The sequence below is a fragment of the Xenopus laevis genome, chromosome 6L (assembly GCF_017654675.1).
Source record: "Xenopus laevis strain J_2021 chromosome 6L, Xenopus_laevis_v10.1, whole genome shotgun sequence".
NCBI lineage: Eukaryota > Metazoa > Chordata > Amphibia > Anura > Pipidae > Xenopus > Xenopus laevis.
In genome coordinates, this window is record NC_054381.1 from 111,392,024 (window position 1) to 111,411,122 (window position 19,099).

At 39.5% G+C, this 19,099-nt stretch overlaps 1 protein-coding gene across 1 annotated transcript; it reads left to right on the forward strand.

The window, feature by feature from the left end:
- The first annotated feature begins 352 nt into the window (after nt 1–352).
- Nucleotides 353–1,645, forward strand: LOC108719197. The gene is made up of 2 exons (XM_018267897.2): nt 353–767; nt 1,362–1,645. The coding sequence occupies exons 1-2, from the start codon at nt 668–670 to the stop codon at nt 1,550–1,552; spliced, it is 291 nt and encodes a 96-aa protein (XP_018123386.2). The 5' UTR covers nt 353–667; the 3' UTR covers nt 1,553–1,645.
- The last annotated feature ends 17,454 nt before the right edge of the window (nt 1,646–19,099 follow it).

Here is a 19,099-nt window from a genome sequence, read left to right on the forward strand (position 1 = left end):
CCAGATTTTGTTTTCATTCTTTAATAGAAATAAGTCTTTTGTATATTTTTTTATCTGTGTATTGTCACAAATACTTATATAACATGAGAGACATTCATTATGTGTATTAGGGATAGTTTTGTATACAGAATGTATTTGGGACAAACGGCACCCCATACAAACATGGGACCAGATTTTTTTTATCAAAAAGTCCGATTCGGGCATATCTATGTAAGAAAATGTGATTGTGATCTTTGAAAGCAAGATTTTTTTTCTAAATATATTATAGTAAAATAATTTGAAAAACGAATATCCTCTTAATTATAGAACATTATAAATTATAGAACAAAAGGAAAGTGTTTGCAAGGGACTGTTGCTTTTAATATTTTAAACTTTTTTCTTATCTCCTTCAGCTGTGGGAATCACAGGTCTTACACTCTTCACTGATAAACTCGAGTTGAAATTACATTCTTGGAACCTTGTTCCTTGCCGCTTCTATTCAGACACCCCCATCTTACCTAACCAGCTGCATTTGGAATGGGGTAAAACTATAGATGAAGGCAGAACATACATCCCACTGATCCAGGTTTCTGGGAAGACTGTGAAAAAGTCAAAGAAGAGGCATCAGGTTTATGTAAACGTTATTTCCAATGGCAACTGCTCTTTGGTCATCAATCCTGCCAAGAGCATGGACAGTGGCATTTATGAAGTGCGTCTGACTCTTGATGGGGTGCTGTATAAGCCTATCCCAAAAATCAGAGTTCAGCCCTTGACATCAGAAACAACAGGTAAGCTTTTGCACAATACATTAGAGCACATTGAAATCATTCACTGATAATACTTTGTAATACAGGTATGTGATCCGTTATCCGGAAACCCGTTATCCAGAAAGCTCCGATTTACAAAATGTCCGTCTCCCATAGACTCCATTATAATTAAATAATCCATATATTTAAAAATGATTTCCTTTTTCTCTGTTATAATAAAACAGTACCTTGATCCAAACGAATATATAATTAATCCTTATTGGAAGAAAAAACAGCATTTTAGGTATATTTAACGTTTACATGATTTTCTAGTAGACTTATGGTATGAAGATCTAAATTACGGAAAGATCCATTATCCGGAAAACCCCAGGTCCCGAGCATTCTGGATAATAGGTCCCATACCTGTACAAGTAAATTACATTGTGGATATAGCAGTCTGAAGTCTTTCTAAAGTAACTATTTGTGAATGGATATGATTTGCATTGTACTCCATGGACAATTTACTGTATATTTCCCTTATCCATTGACAACACAGCTATGGTTTGTAGAAAATTATGAATTTTTGTGAAATGTTTTATCCCCATTCAGTACAACTTAACCCTTTTTGTTTTGCAGTGAGGTTGCAGAAGCGAGATACAATAGGTGAAGAACAATCAACTTACTTTGATGAGCGAAGTCTACAGGACTTGCAAGAAACAGAGAATACAGAGAAAGTGACTTACGTCTTTCTGAAATATGAAAAATATTATATTACTGCAATAGTCATCATGTCACTGTTCACACTATTAGGACCATTGGGATGGTAAGTAACAATCTTACTAGCTCTTTCTTAGACAGAACAATATTCAGCCATATTCAGCTTAATACTAGTTCAAGTATAACTTCCTCTGGTGACATTTTAGGCAAAGTTTATTGTGAGATTTTTCACCTAAATTTTGGGTGTTGGTGATTCCTTTGATTTACAGTTGCAGTCACCAGTTGCAAAAACTTCATAATGAAAAGAGAAGCACATTAGCGGTATGGAAACTTAAATGAACAGTGCTTTTCTTTTGTTTTTTCAGGTACTTATATTTCATGGAGTTAAGGAGGTTAGAAAAAAATAAACTACCTGGTGAACCTGTAAAATTGAATGAAAGGTAAGAAAGATTTTTTAACGCTTCCAAAAAAAACTCGCTACAGTAGTATGGTAATATTCTAGACATGTTTTTCAGCAGAGAAAAAAAGAATATCTCCCACTCACATAAATACTCTATAAAAATGTTATGATCATAAAATATATACACTCGTTATTAATTGGATATAGATAAGTCGATTACAGATGTTTAGGTACAGTTTGCAGCACATTCTAATGAATTTTAAATAGCACCAAAAAGGCATTTCAGCATCTTTACCTTTTTATGTGCAGAACCCTGGAAGAGAATATCCAGAAAGACACAGAAAATGAAGCAAAGGAAAACTCGGACCAGAATTTGGTACCACCTACCGAAAAGCCAGATGCGATTACAAAACCGAAGAAGAAGTAGGTCTTACTAAAGCTTGTTACTGTACTGCCTGTCGAAGCTTTGCTAACCCTTCTTGTTAAAATACTTCTTGTGTATATCGGCTCACAGCAGACAGATATCATATTCTGCAGTCAAGAGCCGCAGCGCAAAAATGAAAAAAAAAAAAATAATTCAAGTTTTTCTTATTTCTGTCTACTAAACACTAAGGGGCACATTTACTTAGGGTCGAATATCGAGGGTTAATTAACCCTCGATATTCGACCAAAGTAAAATCCTTCGACTTCGAATATCGAAGTCGAAAGATTTACCGCTATTCGTTCGATTGAACGATCAAAGGAATAATCATTGATGCTCGGTAGGTTTTAGGTGGCGAAGTAGGTTGTCTAAGTTTTTTTTAAAGAGACAGTACTTCGACTATGGAATGGTCAAATAGTCGAACGATTTTTAGTTCGAATCGTTCGATTCGAAGGTCGAAGTAGCCAAAAAAATACTTCGAAATTCGAAGTATTTTTTATTCTTTTCCTTCACTCGAGCTAAGTAAATGTGCCCCCATAAGTTAATATGAAAGAGATCTACCACTTCAAGTCAATTTTGCTGCATATAAAATGCATTATGGACAATACCTGAATGCTTTCTTATGTTTTTGCAGGGCAAAGAAAAAGCAAAAATCTAAAAAGAAGAAAGTAAAGACAGGAAAAACACTAGCAAATCCTACTGAGGAAAACTAATATGAGCAATGTCACCCTGCAAATAGACATCACAAGGATAATAAAATTAATGCAGAGTAAGTTTGAGACCTTTTCGCTCTTTAACATTCTCATTTCAGAACACTGGCTCAGTTTAAATCCAGGGAAGCTACATAAAATGTTCTCATGACCACAAATCCCCTCAAATGATTTAAAAGAATACATATAAACAAAAACGTTTTTCTGATCAGCTTGACTCCAAGTCAAGTCCCAAACCAAATGCCTATTAACGCTAACCAATATTATACAGCAGCTGTGAACTTTAAATGAACACGGAATTATTTTTACAGAACTTTCCCCTCCCCATTGCTTGTTGACCAGTAGTCAGTAGCCCCCTGCATAGATCTACCTATTAATGCCAACTGCATCAACCCAACTCACAAAACTAACAAATTCAGAGCTGTGCAGCAGGTTTGGTTCCCAGTACTAGGCTTCCTGACATTAATCACATAGGATGTGCCCTGAAAAGAGCTCCGTTTTTGTTAGTCAGGCTGATGCTGTTGGGGAAAAGACAGGGGGGAACTGTGCAAGGCGCTAAAGCAATGAAGGCAACAATTTCCCCTTTGAATATTAACCTTGCCTTTCAATGCTCTGTTTATTTTAAATGGGAAATATACCGTTACAATAAATATAGAATGCAATATCTGATTAGACATTTATCAATTCTGTATGTAAATGACAATTTGCAGCAGAATGTACTACTGTATGTCATGCAGCTAGAGAATAAAGAAATGCTTCTTTTTCCAGGGATAAGTTAGAAGAACAGAATGAATAAAATGAAAAAGGAAGGAAGGAAGAACGGACAAAACTTGGACCTGCCAATTTGTTGTACCCTTATGGCACCATTCAAGGCCCAGAAGACAGGAACTAGGTGGACCCTGTTAAATTTAACAAAGGATTGGTCATAGTTTATTTATTATTTAACTATTAAACACATAATAAATTAACAAAGTGCCAGCTCTCATGTGTACAGTCTTGTTATTTTCCTGTGGAAAATGGACATTACTTTCAAAGAAACTTACGTGACTTGTATATCAATCAATGACAGTTTAGAGCAGTGTGACTGGTCAGGTAGATGGTAGGGTTAAGCTTAATGCCAAACGCAACTGCCTCCCATGAGCAAATTAATTAATGGAACTATTCATATGTCTACTACATACAGTACTACAAGCTCCGAATTAAGGAAAGGTCATCCACAGACACCATTTTATCGAAATAATCCACATTTATAAATAAAATTGATTGTTTTTACTCTATAATAATATAACAGTACCTTGTTCTTGATCTAAGCTAACATATGTTTAATCCTTATTTAAAGCAAAACCAGCCTAGTGGGTTTAGTTAATGTTTATATGATTTTCTAGTAGACTTAAGGTATGAAGATCCCTTAAGCCATAAACCCCCAGGCCCCATACTGATACTACAACTTTCCCACAGCAAGACCATTGGGCCCTTAAACTTTTGCAACAGGACATTTTTCATAAACATATATTTGTTATTTCTGTTCATACTGGTGCAGTATATTTTAACACTGCCACTAACATGGGTATTAAACTAGTCCATTTTCAGTCACTACTCAAGCTTGACTTTAATTCAGCACTTCAGAAAAGATAAGGGACCCTATTGCCTACAATGGAAAAGTGACTAGCTTGTCACAGCAAGGTTCCAAATTCTGAAATGAGAGTTGTTTTATATTAAAGGAGAACTAAACCCTAAAAATAAATATGGCTAGTAATGGCATATTTTATATACTGAGCTTATTGCACCAGCCTAAGACTTCAGCTTCTCAATAGCAGCAATGATCAAGGACTTCAAACTAGTCACAGGGAGTCACTATCTTGGAAAGTGTCTGTGACACTCACATTCTCAGTGGGCTCTGAGCAGCTGATGAGACGTAAAGCTTAGGGGTCTGGGGCTGATTCTTAAATTCTGATGCTAGTTGCACTGGTTTCTGAGCTGCCATGTAGTAATTATCAGTATTAACTACTACTCAGCCTTATACTGTGACATTTATATTCTATATGTACTGTATATTTATGTGGAGTGGGTCTCTAAGCTCAGTAAGTGACAGAAACACAGAGCATGTGCAGTGAATCATAAGAAAAGAAGATGGGGAGCTACTAGGACAACTTTGGAGGCACAGACCTTCCCTGATAAAAGGCTGGGATTGTCTTGGGCTGGTACAGAATCCCAAAACATAATGTACAGCATTTCTAACCTACTTCTTTAGTTAAGCTTTAGTTCTCCTTTAAGGTAGACAGCAAAAATGCTGCCAAATTTGTACCTATTTACACAATGCATCTGATTGTGTTTTATGTAAATAGGAGGCAATTACATAATTACATAATTATCCCACCTTGCTATGTTTTTGATGTCTTCTGTTTAAGTGCTATTGACTGAAGTTTGCCTTTTCAATTTTGTATATTCTCCTGCTGCTGTCTGGCCATTATCAGCTCTCACAGCTTTGCTGTATTGGTTTCCAAATATTTATAGAGTCCCACTTTACAGAGATTATACATAATTCACATCAATCCCTGCCCCAGTGGAGTTTAAAACCTAAGGGCCCAATCAGTGGGTCAAATTTATCAGAAGCCTGCCTGTATGTTTTGGGTGTGGGAGGACACTGGAATGCACCCACACAGAAACACAGATAACATATAAACTCTTTGGGACTCATATAATTTCCCTCTTAGATTTGAAGGGAAATAGTTTGTAGAACTTTACGATATGAAGTTGGTAGGTAATAGCTCTGATTAGACGTCCAGGTGGAAAGGACCCATGGTGCCTACTTAATGTTTCTGTCACAGCCGGCACCCAATACCAGAACAGGTGCCAAGTACCCTGGTCTCGGCTCGGCTTCACCAGTAGTGTGACCACCGTTGGGCTTCGGGAGGAGCCCTCAGCTTACTTGGGTGCCACCTGGACTTAACGAGGGTTACAAGGCGAGATGTTCTGGCTAGCAGAGGGGCACGGCAGGTAGATAGTCTTTTGGGCCGAAGGTCACGGTACAAATGGAGCAGGCAAGAGAATCGTCAGACAGGCAGGGTCGAGGCAGGCAGATATCAAGAATCGTCAGGCAGGCAAGGGTCAAACCGGGTAATCAAACAGATGGGGTCAGGCAGAAAGAGTAGTCGAGATGCAGGCAAAGGTCAGGATTCGGATATCAGAATAGTCAGGAACAGGCAGGGATCAAAACCGGAATAGCAGACACAAATTTCACAGGAACAGACAGCACAAGGCTTCAGGAACCACCAGAATCAAGATTCTATCACGGGCACTGGCTGGGAGTAAGAATGGGCCTTAAATACCTCCAAATTTTGCGCCAAAACGTGCCCAATGCGCACTGGCGTAATCGCGCCAGCGCGCCTGTACCTTTAAGAGGCGCGCAGGCGCGCCGCACGCGCCCTAGAGAACCAAGATGGCGCCGGCGCTGGAGGCCAGAACAGGAGCGCAGCGGCGTGGCGGCCGTCCACGCCGCCGCACCACTAGACCACCAGGTAATTTTATTACAGTTTCTCTGAGTAAAGGTTTTTTTTATATAGGCAGGTTGATGGTTAACACTGAACATCTATGACCAGATTACAGCAGCTGAAACAAGCCATGCCTACTTGAAATTGCAAGGATATCAAATTGATTGAACCAGATTCTTAGCTGCCTGCTCATATAGTTCAAAGGTGAGTATAAAGTGCATTGTAATGGGTTATTTATCTGGTCCTTATTGTCAAATACTATCTCTGAATGCGTGGCATTTCGGAATAGTATGAGGCTTTTTATCAAGCGCTTGTCTCCTTTGCACTTGTCTTTGCAGTTTCCTATGGATGGCAGTAACTGGATGTTTAGTGTGAAAAACCTGTAGGAGGTACATCTGTTTTGTTAACATTCTGTATCAGTTACTATCCAGTAGCAGGCGTTTTTCAGTTTGTGGTGAAAAATTGATGGGATTCATGCCATACCAATAAAGAGAAGTACATGATTGACTCTATGTTAATGTTTATATGTGAAGCCCTGAGTTATCCACTTTTATTGTAGGTTATGTGGTAGCTTTTTTTACTATTTGAATGACCCCACCTATGGTATCTAAGTTTAAGTATACAAGTCTTTAGCACTCTGGGAAATTATCAAGCCTTTTAAAAAGTCCGCTCTCAATTTCTTTAAATGGGTTATAACACTCATTGACTCTTTCCAGTATCATTTTCAGTGTCTTATCTGGATATTATATGTATGGCTGTGTTTCTTGGGAGAAGCTTCTATTGCTGAGTAGTCTGGCTAGCTTGATGTTTGGTTATGCTGACCAAGGTGCTCTTGATGCAATAAAGAACTTGATTGCCACCTTGTGGCTGTAGAATTTTATGTTATTTGTGCAGGAGAACATTGTACTTCTATAGTACTCTGCAGTTTCTCATATAGTGCAGCATGCTTTAGTATGATATATCCTGAGAAGCAGCTTGATGTCTATGGTCAGTATGGATTATTTAACTGTAATGATTTGCTGAAGCTTCTAAATCCTCTGCTTAGCTACAGCTGTTGCCTCTTTCTTAACATTTACCATTCCTAAAGAGGCCCCAAATATGCTTTCTTTAGTTCAATTTCCATTCCATTCCTTTTTTTTTATTTTATAAAGGAATACCAAACTTTTGCAGCTTATGCTATGGTGCTCACAATGGTGGCCACTGTATGGAACAGTAGATAAGCTTTTCAGACTATATCATGGCTTTTCTGAGGTGCCTTGACTTAGAAGCAGTGGCTGTAACCAAATCACTATCCTAGGATCTTGCTTGCTAGGAAGCTGTTGTTTTACTGTTCAGTCCACCCAATATGTTATATAGATTGACAGGTAGCTAAACTGCTTCCTTCATCAACTCAGCAAGACTTTAGATCAGTATGCTTCTGCTTTACTGGCAAGGGGCATGTGTGAAACTAGGAAAAGAGAACAATAATAGTATGTACTAACACCATACAGTATAACAGCAATACCCGAGATGTCAACCCCTCCCAATCCCCCCCCACACACTTTAACAGGTTTTACCAGATTTTGTCCTCCTCCCTAAAGGCATTCTTCCAAGATTTTGGCTTTTCCCTGCAGATTTCTGTGTGCCCATGCATTTAGTGGTGTCATAGTAGCACTTGATCTGACACTTCTAGTCCACAATAATACAACTTTTGGTGATGTCACTGGCCTATAAAAAGTTTGCAGAGCACCACATGCTCTTCCACCCAGGTTGGCCTCCCTCCAGGTTGACAGGTCTGTAATACAAATACATTGTATACTGTGTAACGCACACTAAAACAACAGCTTGTATAATTGCATTTAACGTTAGCAACATCTGTGTTGTATTAAAGCTAAAGGCCTATGCAATATACAAAATAACAGTGGCATAACCATACAGCATACAACACAGTTACTAAACAGAAGAATAACCAGCTATGTCAGGGGTGCCCAAACTTTTTGCAACGTGGGCCAGATTTGGTGAGGTGAAAATGTGTGGGAGCCGACCATTCAGCCCGACATTCTTTGAACCATTAACATTAAATTACAGGAATCAAGTAATCGTAGCAGTAATATTTGGGTACATTAGTGAAATGATCTGCCACTTGGTCTATACTGCTGTCTGTGTGCTGAAGGTGTTAGTAATAGACAGGGCCGCCATCAGGGGGGGACAGGGGGGACAAGCGTACCGGGCCCGGGCATGAAGGGGGACCCGGCAGCGCTGCATTTTTTGAAGATCCGGGCCCCCCTTACGAACGTCCTCCCTCTAAGTTGCCGAATGCGGAAGTGCCGAAAAGCCGAAGCCGATCCGCCGAAAAGACCCGAAGTCACGGAAAGACCCGAAGTCACGAAGCGCTGAAAAGACCCGAAGTCACGAAGCGCCGAAAAGACCCGAAGTCACGAAAACAGCCGAAGCCGAAGTCCTGAAGCGGCGCAAAGACCCGAAGTCACGAAAGGAGGCGAAGTTGAAGTAGTGAAGCCATGAGTTCAATTCTACTGAACACCAGTTTGTGTATTTTTTTTTTTTAATCCCCTGGCCACCAATGTATTATTTTAATATTCTATAGGCCCCTGCCACCAATCTTTTTGTAAAAAAAATTTTTTTGGGGCCCCAATTTTTTTTAACTTGTAAGGGGGCCCCTGACACCAATGGTTTTTTTAAAAAAACCTTTTTTTTTTTTTTTTTTAATTTTTTGGGGCCCCAATTTGTTTTTAACTTATAAGGGGACCCCTGCCACCAATGTTTTTTTTAAAAAAAACATTTTTTTTTAAAAAAAAACATTTTTTTTTTAAAAAAAACATTTTTTTTAATTTTTTTTTTTTAAATTTTTTGGGGCCCCAATTTTTTTCAACTTGTAAGGGGGCCCCTGCCACTTTTTTTTTTTCAAAAAAATTTTTTTTTGGGGCCCCAATTTGTTTTTAACTTATAAGGGGGCCCCTGCCACCAATGTTTTTTTTAAAAAAACATTTTTTTTTACATTTTTTTTTTGGGGCCCCAATCTTTTATAAGGGGGCCCTGACCATCAATAGCTTTTTATAACTTGTGTGGGGGGGTTACTTTTTTAGCGATGATGTCTGTGTGGTCTTTTAACTGCGATGTGGAGTGGGCGGCATATGGGGTGGAGCTTGGTCGTTAGTGTGGGCGGGGCCCAGGGGGCCCCAAAAATTTTGTTGTACGGGGCCCCGTGATTTCTAATGGCGGCCCTAGTAATAGACACGTACTGGCTTGTAGTGATGCCATACTTCTTTAGTACTGTACTGGCACATCAGTACGTCTATTGACACCTTCAGCCCTAAAGAAGTATGCAAAAACAGCGTGTCTCTATAGACCAGCAGTATAGACCAAGTAGCAGATCATTTCACTAATGTGCTCAAATATTACTACTATGGGATTCCTGATCGCACTGTGCTGGGGGGCCTCATTATTATTCATTTCATTAGGGAGGCAGAGGGCCGGTGAAAATTTGAAAAGGGCCGCAATTGGCCCCTGGACCGCTTTTTGGACATGAGCTATGTGAATAAACCAGTGCTGGAGATTATAGTAACATACCAGCGATGCTACCAAGGGCCACCTTTAGAAATCACAGGGACCTGTACAACAACATTTTCTGGGTCCTGCCCCCCCCAAAGGATTATTAAGCCTGTCAAAGTAGGCTTTTTAAAGGGGTCGTTCACCTTTAAATGAATTTTTAGTATGATGTACAAAATGATATTCTGAGATAATTTCCAATTGGCTTTCATTTTTTATTTGTTGTTTTTTAGTTATTTTATTTTATTCAGCATCTCTCCAGTTTGCACTTTCATCAATCTGATTGTTAGGGACCAAATTACCCTAGCAACCATGCATTGATTTGAAGAATAGACTGGAATATGAATAGGAGAGGGCCTGAATATAAACAGGAGTAATACAAAGTAACAATACAATACATTTGTAGCCTTACAGAGCATTTGTTTTTAGATGGGGTCAGTGACCCCCATTTGAAAGCAGTAAAGAGTCAGAATAAGAAGGCAAACAATTAAAAAACTATAATAAACAAAGAAGACCAGTTTAAAAGTTGCTTAGAATTGGCCATTCTATAACATACTAAAAGTTAACTTAAAGGTGCAACTAATTGCAGGCCAAGGCCCCCTACACATGTAAACAAACAAACAAACATTGGTGTTCCCACAAGTTAAAAAATAATTTGTTGGCACAACTCCTCCCACAATTCAACACTAAATACCATTGGTGGCCAGGGTTCACCAAACAGTAAAAAAAAAAACATTGATGGCCAGCCCCCAACAAGTTAAAAAGAACCAATGGATGGCTAGAGTCCCCCATACAAGTTAAATCAAGGATCCCATAAAACATTGGTGGCGACGGTTTGAAAAAAACAAAAGCTAAAAAACTCAGCAGTTCAAGGAACTTACCTTGATAGTAGTTCTCTTCAGCAATAGCAGATTCTTCCACTTTCTTCAGCAGCTTTAAATCCCTTTAAAAGCTTCAGCTGACGTTTGGTGGCTTTGGCTGGGGAGGGGCTGGCTATTCCTGGAAGTGCAGCAAGGCCGGGCCCCCATTTTAAATCTATAATCCACCAGCAGGCACATCGACAACCCCTATGCCCCTCTGATGGTGGCCATGATGATACCAGATCCAAAAGATGTTGCTGTATACAGATAGCAGTTAAACTAACCATTTCCTGGAGCTGCACTTGGTCACATGGTAAGGTAAGGCAGCCTAGAAAGGCCATTTCTCATAACATGGGATGTTTATCTTTATGATGTTAGTATCCAACTATTGAGATAATCTTTATTATTCCACAGTTCAGTTCAGTTTTTTTTTGTAATCCCTGATTGTTTTTATTCCCTCTTCTACTGATCTTCCATAGACCATTATAACTTCCAAACTGCTGCCTAGTTGCTAAATTAATTATGCCCTAGCAACTAGATAACAGTTGTAATTGCAAGCCAAGAGCAGAACAAACAGTAACTGTAATTTGTGTTAGAATTTTTCTTTCAATATCATACTAAAAGTTACCATTTCAAGATAATGTTGTTGGATATAAAAAGCTTATTGGACAATACCTAAATGCTTGCTTTTTCTTTTTGCAGGTCTGATAAGGGAACAAAAAAAAACAACAGGGAAAAACATCACCAAATCCTGCTGACAAAAGATGTTAATGCATAGACAACACATGGATAATTCATAAATATAGAGAGAAGAGAAACACAAGTGGAGTGTGCAAAGTGCAATTTAGTATGCAATTCTACATTATTTTTTTTTTACCAGGAATGCAGTTTTTTTCCACACAATTCCAGTGTAATTTCATAAGGAATGGCATCTGATGCAATTGTGCTCTGTGTGTCAAAACGTCCACAGCTGCACCTGTATGTTTTTACAAACTGGCTGGCCTTGTAAATTAACCCTCTGGTCTTTTTGCCCTCTAGTGTCTGCATTTCAGAACAATGGTTTAAAGATAGCCATAGATGTGCAGATTTTATTCTTTGTACAAAGTGGCTTTACAAAGTGTTGTTGTTCATACAAATGCTCAGTGGGGAAATTTGGCAAAGAGTGGCCATTTGGGGTATAGAGTTAATTATAAAATCTCATGGAGAGTTTTTTGCTGTCTACAATACAGGTATGGGACCCAGGGCCGCTATCAGGGGGCACAAGTGTCCCGGGCCTGAAGGGGGGCCCGGCTGTGCTGCACTTTCGAAAGACCCAAAGTCACGAAAACATCCGAAATTGAAGTCCTGAAGCGGTGAAAATACCTGAAGTCACGAAAACAGCCAAAATATAAGTACTGAAGCGGTGAAAATACCCAAAGTCACAAAAGGAGGCAAGTTGAAGTCATAAAGCCATGAGTTCAGTTCTACTGAACACCTTTTGCGTTTTTTTAATCCCCTGGCCACCAATGTATTATTTTAATATACTATAGGCCCCTGCCACCACTGGTTTTTTTAACTTGTAAGGGGAGCCCTGGCGCCAATGTTTTTTTTTTTTAACTTATAGGGGGCCCTGGTAACCAATTATTTTTTTTAACTTATAGAGGGGCCCTGACCACCAATTTTTTAAAAAAACTTTTAAGGGGGGCCCTGGCACCACAGGTTTTTTTTAACTTATAAAGGGGCCCTGACCATCAATAGCTTTTTATATCTTGTGTGTGTGGGGGGGTTACCATTTTTAGCACTGATGTCTGTGTGGTCTTTTAACTGTTGTGTGGAGTGGGCGGGATCTGGGGTGCGGGCCAAAAATTTTGTGATTTCCCCTGATGGGACCTGTTAACCAGAATGCTGAGGACCTGGGGTTTTCCAGATAACCGATTTTTCCCTAATTTGGATCTTCATACCTTAAGTCTACTAGAAAATAATTTAAATATTAACCCAATAGGCTGGTTTTGCTTCCAATAAGGATTAATTATATCTTAGTGTTTTGAAAAAAATGTACATATATACATACATACTTAGATACACGCAAAGAGAAAGCAGCATAAAGGTAGTAGAACCGAAGAAAAGAAGATAAAACTGGACCATAAGTTCCTCTGTAAACCTTTTATGGCAAACCTGACAACCCTCTGCTGTATTGGTGGAGAAGGACAAAACTGGTTCTGTGCGGTGCCTCCACCCAAATGTTTCCAATGGATAAACAGGGGGATTCCCAGTAAAAATAAAAGTAATAACAAATGCAGGGATAACAGTAATCTTTATATAAGAAAACAATGCAACTAAGCAGTGGCGTAACTACTGGGGGAGCAGGGGGTGCAACTGGGCCAGGGCCCGCACCCCCGCAGGGACCCCCCGGCAGATTGCGCGCTGCAGCCGGCTGGAGTCGAAAATGCGAGGGGGGGGCCTGGCTGCACGGCCCGCACCAGGGCCAGCCCCCACCTAGTTCCGTTACTGCAACTAAGAGACATCTAATACAATAGAAAAGTATCAACAGATATATTATGTTGGTCACCTCCTGAGCATCTTGCAGTTTGGTGGCAGTGAGTTATTCTGTGTGGTGTTGAAGGTCCAGGCCTGTCTTTGGGGCCTAGGGTGGCAGTCCTACTGGTTGAGAACCTGTGAACTACACATGTATACATACATACTGTACATATATGTATATATGAGTATGTAAATAAATGCTCATATGAAGAAAATACTTTTTGTATTTTTTTATAGTTATCTTTATACACAAAAATATCTAAAGCTGTTGTTGACAAATTAAATCCTTTCAAAATATCTATTAGCTCAATCCCTTTGTACAATACAATGTGTTTCTGTTTTCTGGGTTTCTTTAAGCTGCATGTGCAAGTATGATATCTCACATACAGTAGTACATTCCATGACTGTACTGCTCTGAAACTAGCCTTCCCACCAATGAATTGCCCTTTCTTTTCATCGGAAATCAGTGAAGACGCTCTGACCACATTTTATATATGTGATCTTTATGTGTTTCTTTATGTGCTGAATCTACCCTATTAAGGGCCTCTTTCCTGATGAAACAATCCCAGCTTGGAAGCCCTTCATAACTGAAATCTTTGCATGATGCAGCTTTTTCTTTAGGTAAAAATACTCCTAGCTCCTTGTATCTCCCCAGTTCACTTAAAGAGATTTTCTACTGACCAATTGCAGATTTTAAAAAGCCATAAATAGTTTGTATGATTTATGTTTCCGTTATAAAGTGTTACTGGCATATATACAAGAAATGTAAGATTTGCTTCTCTGGATAAAGAAGAAGTCTGATTGGGACAGAAATAATCACTTTATAGCTAAGGCTTACAGACAGTACCAGTCATACTATACAGCAGCAGCCCTTTGGCACTGAAGACACACATCTCCCACAGTGCTCTGTAGCTTTTCCTCTTTTACTAATATTCAGTCACCCTTGTACCAAAAGCACTGCACTTATTAGTGCATTTGTTGTTATTTCTGATTACAGGCTTAGGAACTGATGAAATCTACCTTATGTGAATGTGAGGAATGTGACTGAGGATACGCTTGTCAGATTTGGGGCTACCGTCACCTGGTCATTTGTATGGCAGGCAGTCCCATGTAACCTTTATTCATCTAAAATGTAATTGTTGGGTACTTTAAAGTCACATGACATGAAAGGTTTGGATAACATTTGCCCAGGAACTTAAAGGGATCCTGTCATGGGAAAACATGTTTTTTTCAAAATACATCAGTTAATAGTGCTACTTCAGCAGAATTATGCATTTCTCAAAAGAGCAAATAGATTTTTTTATATTCAATTTTGAAATCTGACATGGGGCTAGACATTTTGTCAATTTCCCAGCTGCCTGCAGTCATGTGACTTATGCCTGCACTTTAGGAGAGAAATGCTTTCTGGCAGGCTGCTGTTTTTCCTTCTCAATGTAACTGAATGTGTCTCAGTGGGACATGGGTTTTTACTATTGAGTGTTGTTCTTAGATCTACCAGGCAGCTGTTATCTTGTGTTAGGGAGCTGTTATCTGGTTACCTTCCCATTGTTCTTTTGTTTAGCTGCTGGGGGGAAAAGGGAGGGGGTGATATCACTCCAATTTGCAGTTCAGCAGTAAAGAGTGATTGAAGTTTATCAGAGCACAAGTCACATGACTTGGGGCAGCTGGGAAATTGACAATATGTCTAGCCCCATGTCAGATTTCAAAATTGAATATAAAAAAATCTGTTTGCTCTTTTGAGAAATGGATTTCAGAGCAGAATTCTGCTGGAGCAGCACTATTAACTGATTCATTTTGAAAAAAATTTTTTTTCCCATGACAGTATCCCTTTAATTCAACCCTGTTCGTATCTCACTCTCAAGCATTGCATGATGTCCAACGCTGGTCTATTGCCCTCAAACAGACTGGCTTTTGACTTCCTAAATCATATTTGTAAAAATGTGGTTGGTGTTTGGTATGGTTGCATATGTCACCAACTAAACATCCAAATACCTAGCTCATAACCAGTGTTTGTAGAACTTTGTAAAGCCCCCCTTTGAGGTCCAACCTTTGTACAGGGCCCCATTAGCTCATAATACGGTTACCGATAGGGTTCCTACCTTTTTAAAATGTTCTTACCTGCCAGAGGGGGGGGATAAAAAAAAGGGGGCAGTACATGATGTAAAAAGGGAGGGCAGCGATGCAAGGGGGCAGAGTGATAAAAGGGGGATATGTGGCAGATATGGGAAACACTGCTGTCTTAGCCATAGCCCCAAACCAGGGTTTCTATGAGAGCAAATAGGTTTGTAACCAGGCCCGCTGGGCACATCTGCACTGAGGATTTTGAGTTGTTTGAATCTCCTATAGCCAGTGGTGCAGTTTGTGATGTATTGGATCAAGTGGCTTGGACTTGTTATTAAGTGACAGGGTAAGTGCAAGGGAGGACGCCTACCCTGCCCCTGCCTAACTCCAATCTCATCCTAACTGTCCTTCAGACTGAGCACTCTTTGTAGCCAGCCCAACAACACACAAACACTGGGATAGGACCGTGCAGTGAAACCTATTTTATAGAGTATGTAGTCTTTATTGAGAGATACTAAAGATGCTAAGTGTAATTGCTACTGAATGCAGTTATCCGTTTGATTACTTTTCTCTGCACTGCTGTCTCTGACTCCCAAAACACTAGCAGAAGCCAGCTAATTAACAGACTGGAGGAAAACAACTTCTGCTATTTTGTTCAAGGGTCAGACCAACTGATCAGAAAGGCATAAGGGTATAGGAGGACCCTCTACATTTACCGAGAAGGTACATTTCATTGTGGAGCAGTTATGTGGATAAGATCCTGGTTTTAAAGAAGCTTTATGGATTTACAATCCCTGAATTTGTGATCTGTTTTGCCTGAACAGGGAATTAGAGTGGCCTGCTTAAATGTATTTAATCTAAAAGGTTTATGTACATAAGCAAGTGCAGTTGCGGTCCCTGCAACTCGCTGAATTCAGTTGTGCATTTCATTAAAGATACTTGCTTCAAGTGCTCAGAATTGAGTGCTACTGCGACTATTGACTATTGAGGCAGCTCCTGGCTTCCCGTCGCACCACATGCCAATATGCACAGAGCAGTTGTGCCCAAAGAATCAGGGACACGGTACTCACACTCTGAACCCAGATGGGCTTCTGTGCAACAACCTGATTTACATAAATTCATTGTTTTTGAGGAAGCTTCTAGCAATCCATTAATAGTATAGAAAATAGAAACTGATAAGATGGGTTCATAGAATTCATAAATCCATTAAATTCAACCTTTTCAAAATACTCTACAAGTAATAGGACTAAAATAAAAGTAGCCAGAACTGAGTCCTTGTTGGTTTTCTGCTTTCACACAGTCTATTGTTTCTCCTACTCAATGAAGGAGTTGCAGTGGGACTTAGATTTTTATCTTGTGTCAGAGAGCTGTTATCCTTTTACCTTCCCATTTTTCTGCTGATGGACTGCTGGGGGGGGGAAGGGATGGGAGTGATATCACTGCAGTAAAGAGTGACTAAAGTTTATCAGAGTCTCATGACTGGAGGCACGTGGGAAACTGACAAAATGTCTAGCCCCATGTTAGATTTCAAAATTAAATATAAAAAATATGTTTGCTCTTTTGAAAAACAAATTTCAGTGCAGAATTCTGCTGGAGCAGTGCTTTTAACTGATGGATTTTGGCAAAAAATGTGTTTTCCTGTGACAGAATCCCTTTAAAGGACCAGTAACATCCAAAAGTGAATTATTTAATATATTTTTTATGAGGAAGGTTTTCATTCTGTAGTCATGTAGAGAGTCATGAATTATATTTTGCCCCCTGTGTAATTAAGGGGTAACCCGATCAGTTGACAACTCTGGGCACTTCTAATAAATGTATATGCATCTAAATTAAATTGTGCAGCCTTTCTAGATGTGTCCTTGAATTTTCAAGTTATCTGGTAAACCTAGTGTAAGGGCAGAGTCATGCAAGGAGATTTGTCACCTGTGGGAAATCTGTGCTACCACGGGCAACAAAACTCCAAAAAATTGCCTTTCACTTTGCTCACATTAAAAGTCCCACATTTTTCAGATTATGCTGGATCACCACAAAGTGTTTTTTATGCTTCGATCCACATGAAGAGAGTATTTAGGTCCAGTGCTGCCCAAGGCACTGGACCTGCGAGCACCTCCGAGTGATGTCAATGGACAGGCCCGGTTTTGTGGCGAGGCCACATAAGCCTAGCCGCTCTATGGGGAGCACTGGGGATGCGCGGCTCCCCTGTGCTCCGGCGCTAGCAATCTTGCGCTGGCGTGAGGTAGTAAGTCCGACGTTGTCAATGGGAGTGACGTCACTTCGTCCACAAGTTGATCAATGGACCCCCCTAACCCCCCCCCACACACACACACCTCTGCTGCCAGATTTAGAAGCATCCGGCAGCAGTGGAAGTAGGGTTTTTTCTCTGCATAGTTTTTTTTTTTTTACCATATAGGCACCCGAGGGCAGCCCCCTTAAAGCTGCAGTCCTAGGCACAGGTCTTTGAGTGCCTTTATGGTAAATATGCCCCTGATCCATATATCATTCAAAATGAAACCATTTTGAGAGGTCCTACAGAAGTGCAGATTTCCCACGGCCAATATATTTTTCAATGTGACATAACTCAATGAACTAAACCCACTATATTCTACATAGTGTAGCCGTTATGTGCTGTGTACACATGTGTCCTTTTGCCCTATTCAGCTTGAATGGCTGCCGCCATGGTTGCCACAGCTGTTTATTCTTATAAACTCCAATAGTAACAGACTGTAGGCGTTTGACTGTACAACATAGAAAGGTCTATACAGTGCTACGCAATATGTTGGCGCTATATAAATACATGTTAATAATAGTCACAAAGGTAAATTAAATATTGTTAAATCAGAGCAACCTCTGAGAAAAATGACACGTATGTACTTTAAATGTCACTTCAAATGGATGTATTTAAAATATTTATGTTGTTATATCTTTACTCGTTGATTGAGTTGTTTTGATAATGGAATTGTTTGGGCAATGGAAAATTAACCAAATTGCAGTTGTGTCACCAAATCCTATACAGGTATGGGCCGTTATCCAGAATGACCTGGGGTTTTCTGGATAAGAGATGTTTCTGTAATTTGGGTCTCCATACCTTAAGTGTAGTAAAATTTCCTTTAAACATTAATTCTATGTAATGGGATTGTTTTGCCTTCAGTAATGAGTAATTATATCTTAGATTGGATCAAGTACAAGGTACTGTTTTATTGTTACAGCGAAAAAGTAAATCATTTTTAAAAATTTGTATAATTTGATTATAATGGAGTCCACGTCTTCGAGCAATTCTGGATAATGGGTGTCCGGATAACAGATCCCATAGCTGCACTATATAAATGATTGTATGTGTAAGTGATCTAAACTTCATGAAACAACACCAAACCTGAATATCTTGAACTGAGCATGATCCCATCTTCAGTGAGGACAATACAACCTTTATTGAATTATATCAATCACTAGCTAGACCCAGCTAGTTGTAGCAATTATGTATATTTATGATTTAATACACAACACATTTTCTGAGCCTGAGGATTATCTGTGTGGTTCCAACATGTCAGTCAATGGCATGGCCTTTGTAACGCTAACGAGTTCTTTTGCAACTTATGCGGGTGTTTACAGTGCAGTTTGTACATGTGAGAGAGTCAATGGCTGAACAAATATAGA

Coding starts and splice junctions, on each gene's coding strand:
- LOC108719197 (XM_018267897.2), top strand. CDS start 668: ATGGACAGTGGCATTTATGAAGTGCGTCTGACTCTTGATGGGGTGCTG. Junction 768..1,361: donor CTTGACATCAGAAACAACAG/GTAAGCTTTTGC, acceptor TTTGTTTTGCAG/TGAGGTTGCAGAAGCGAGAT.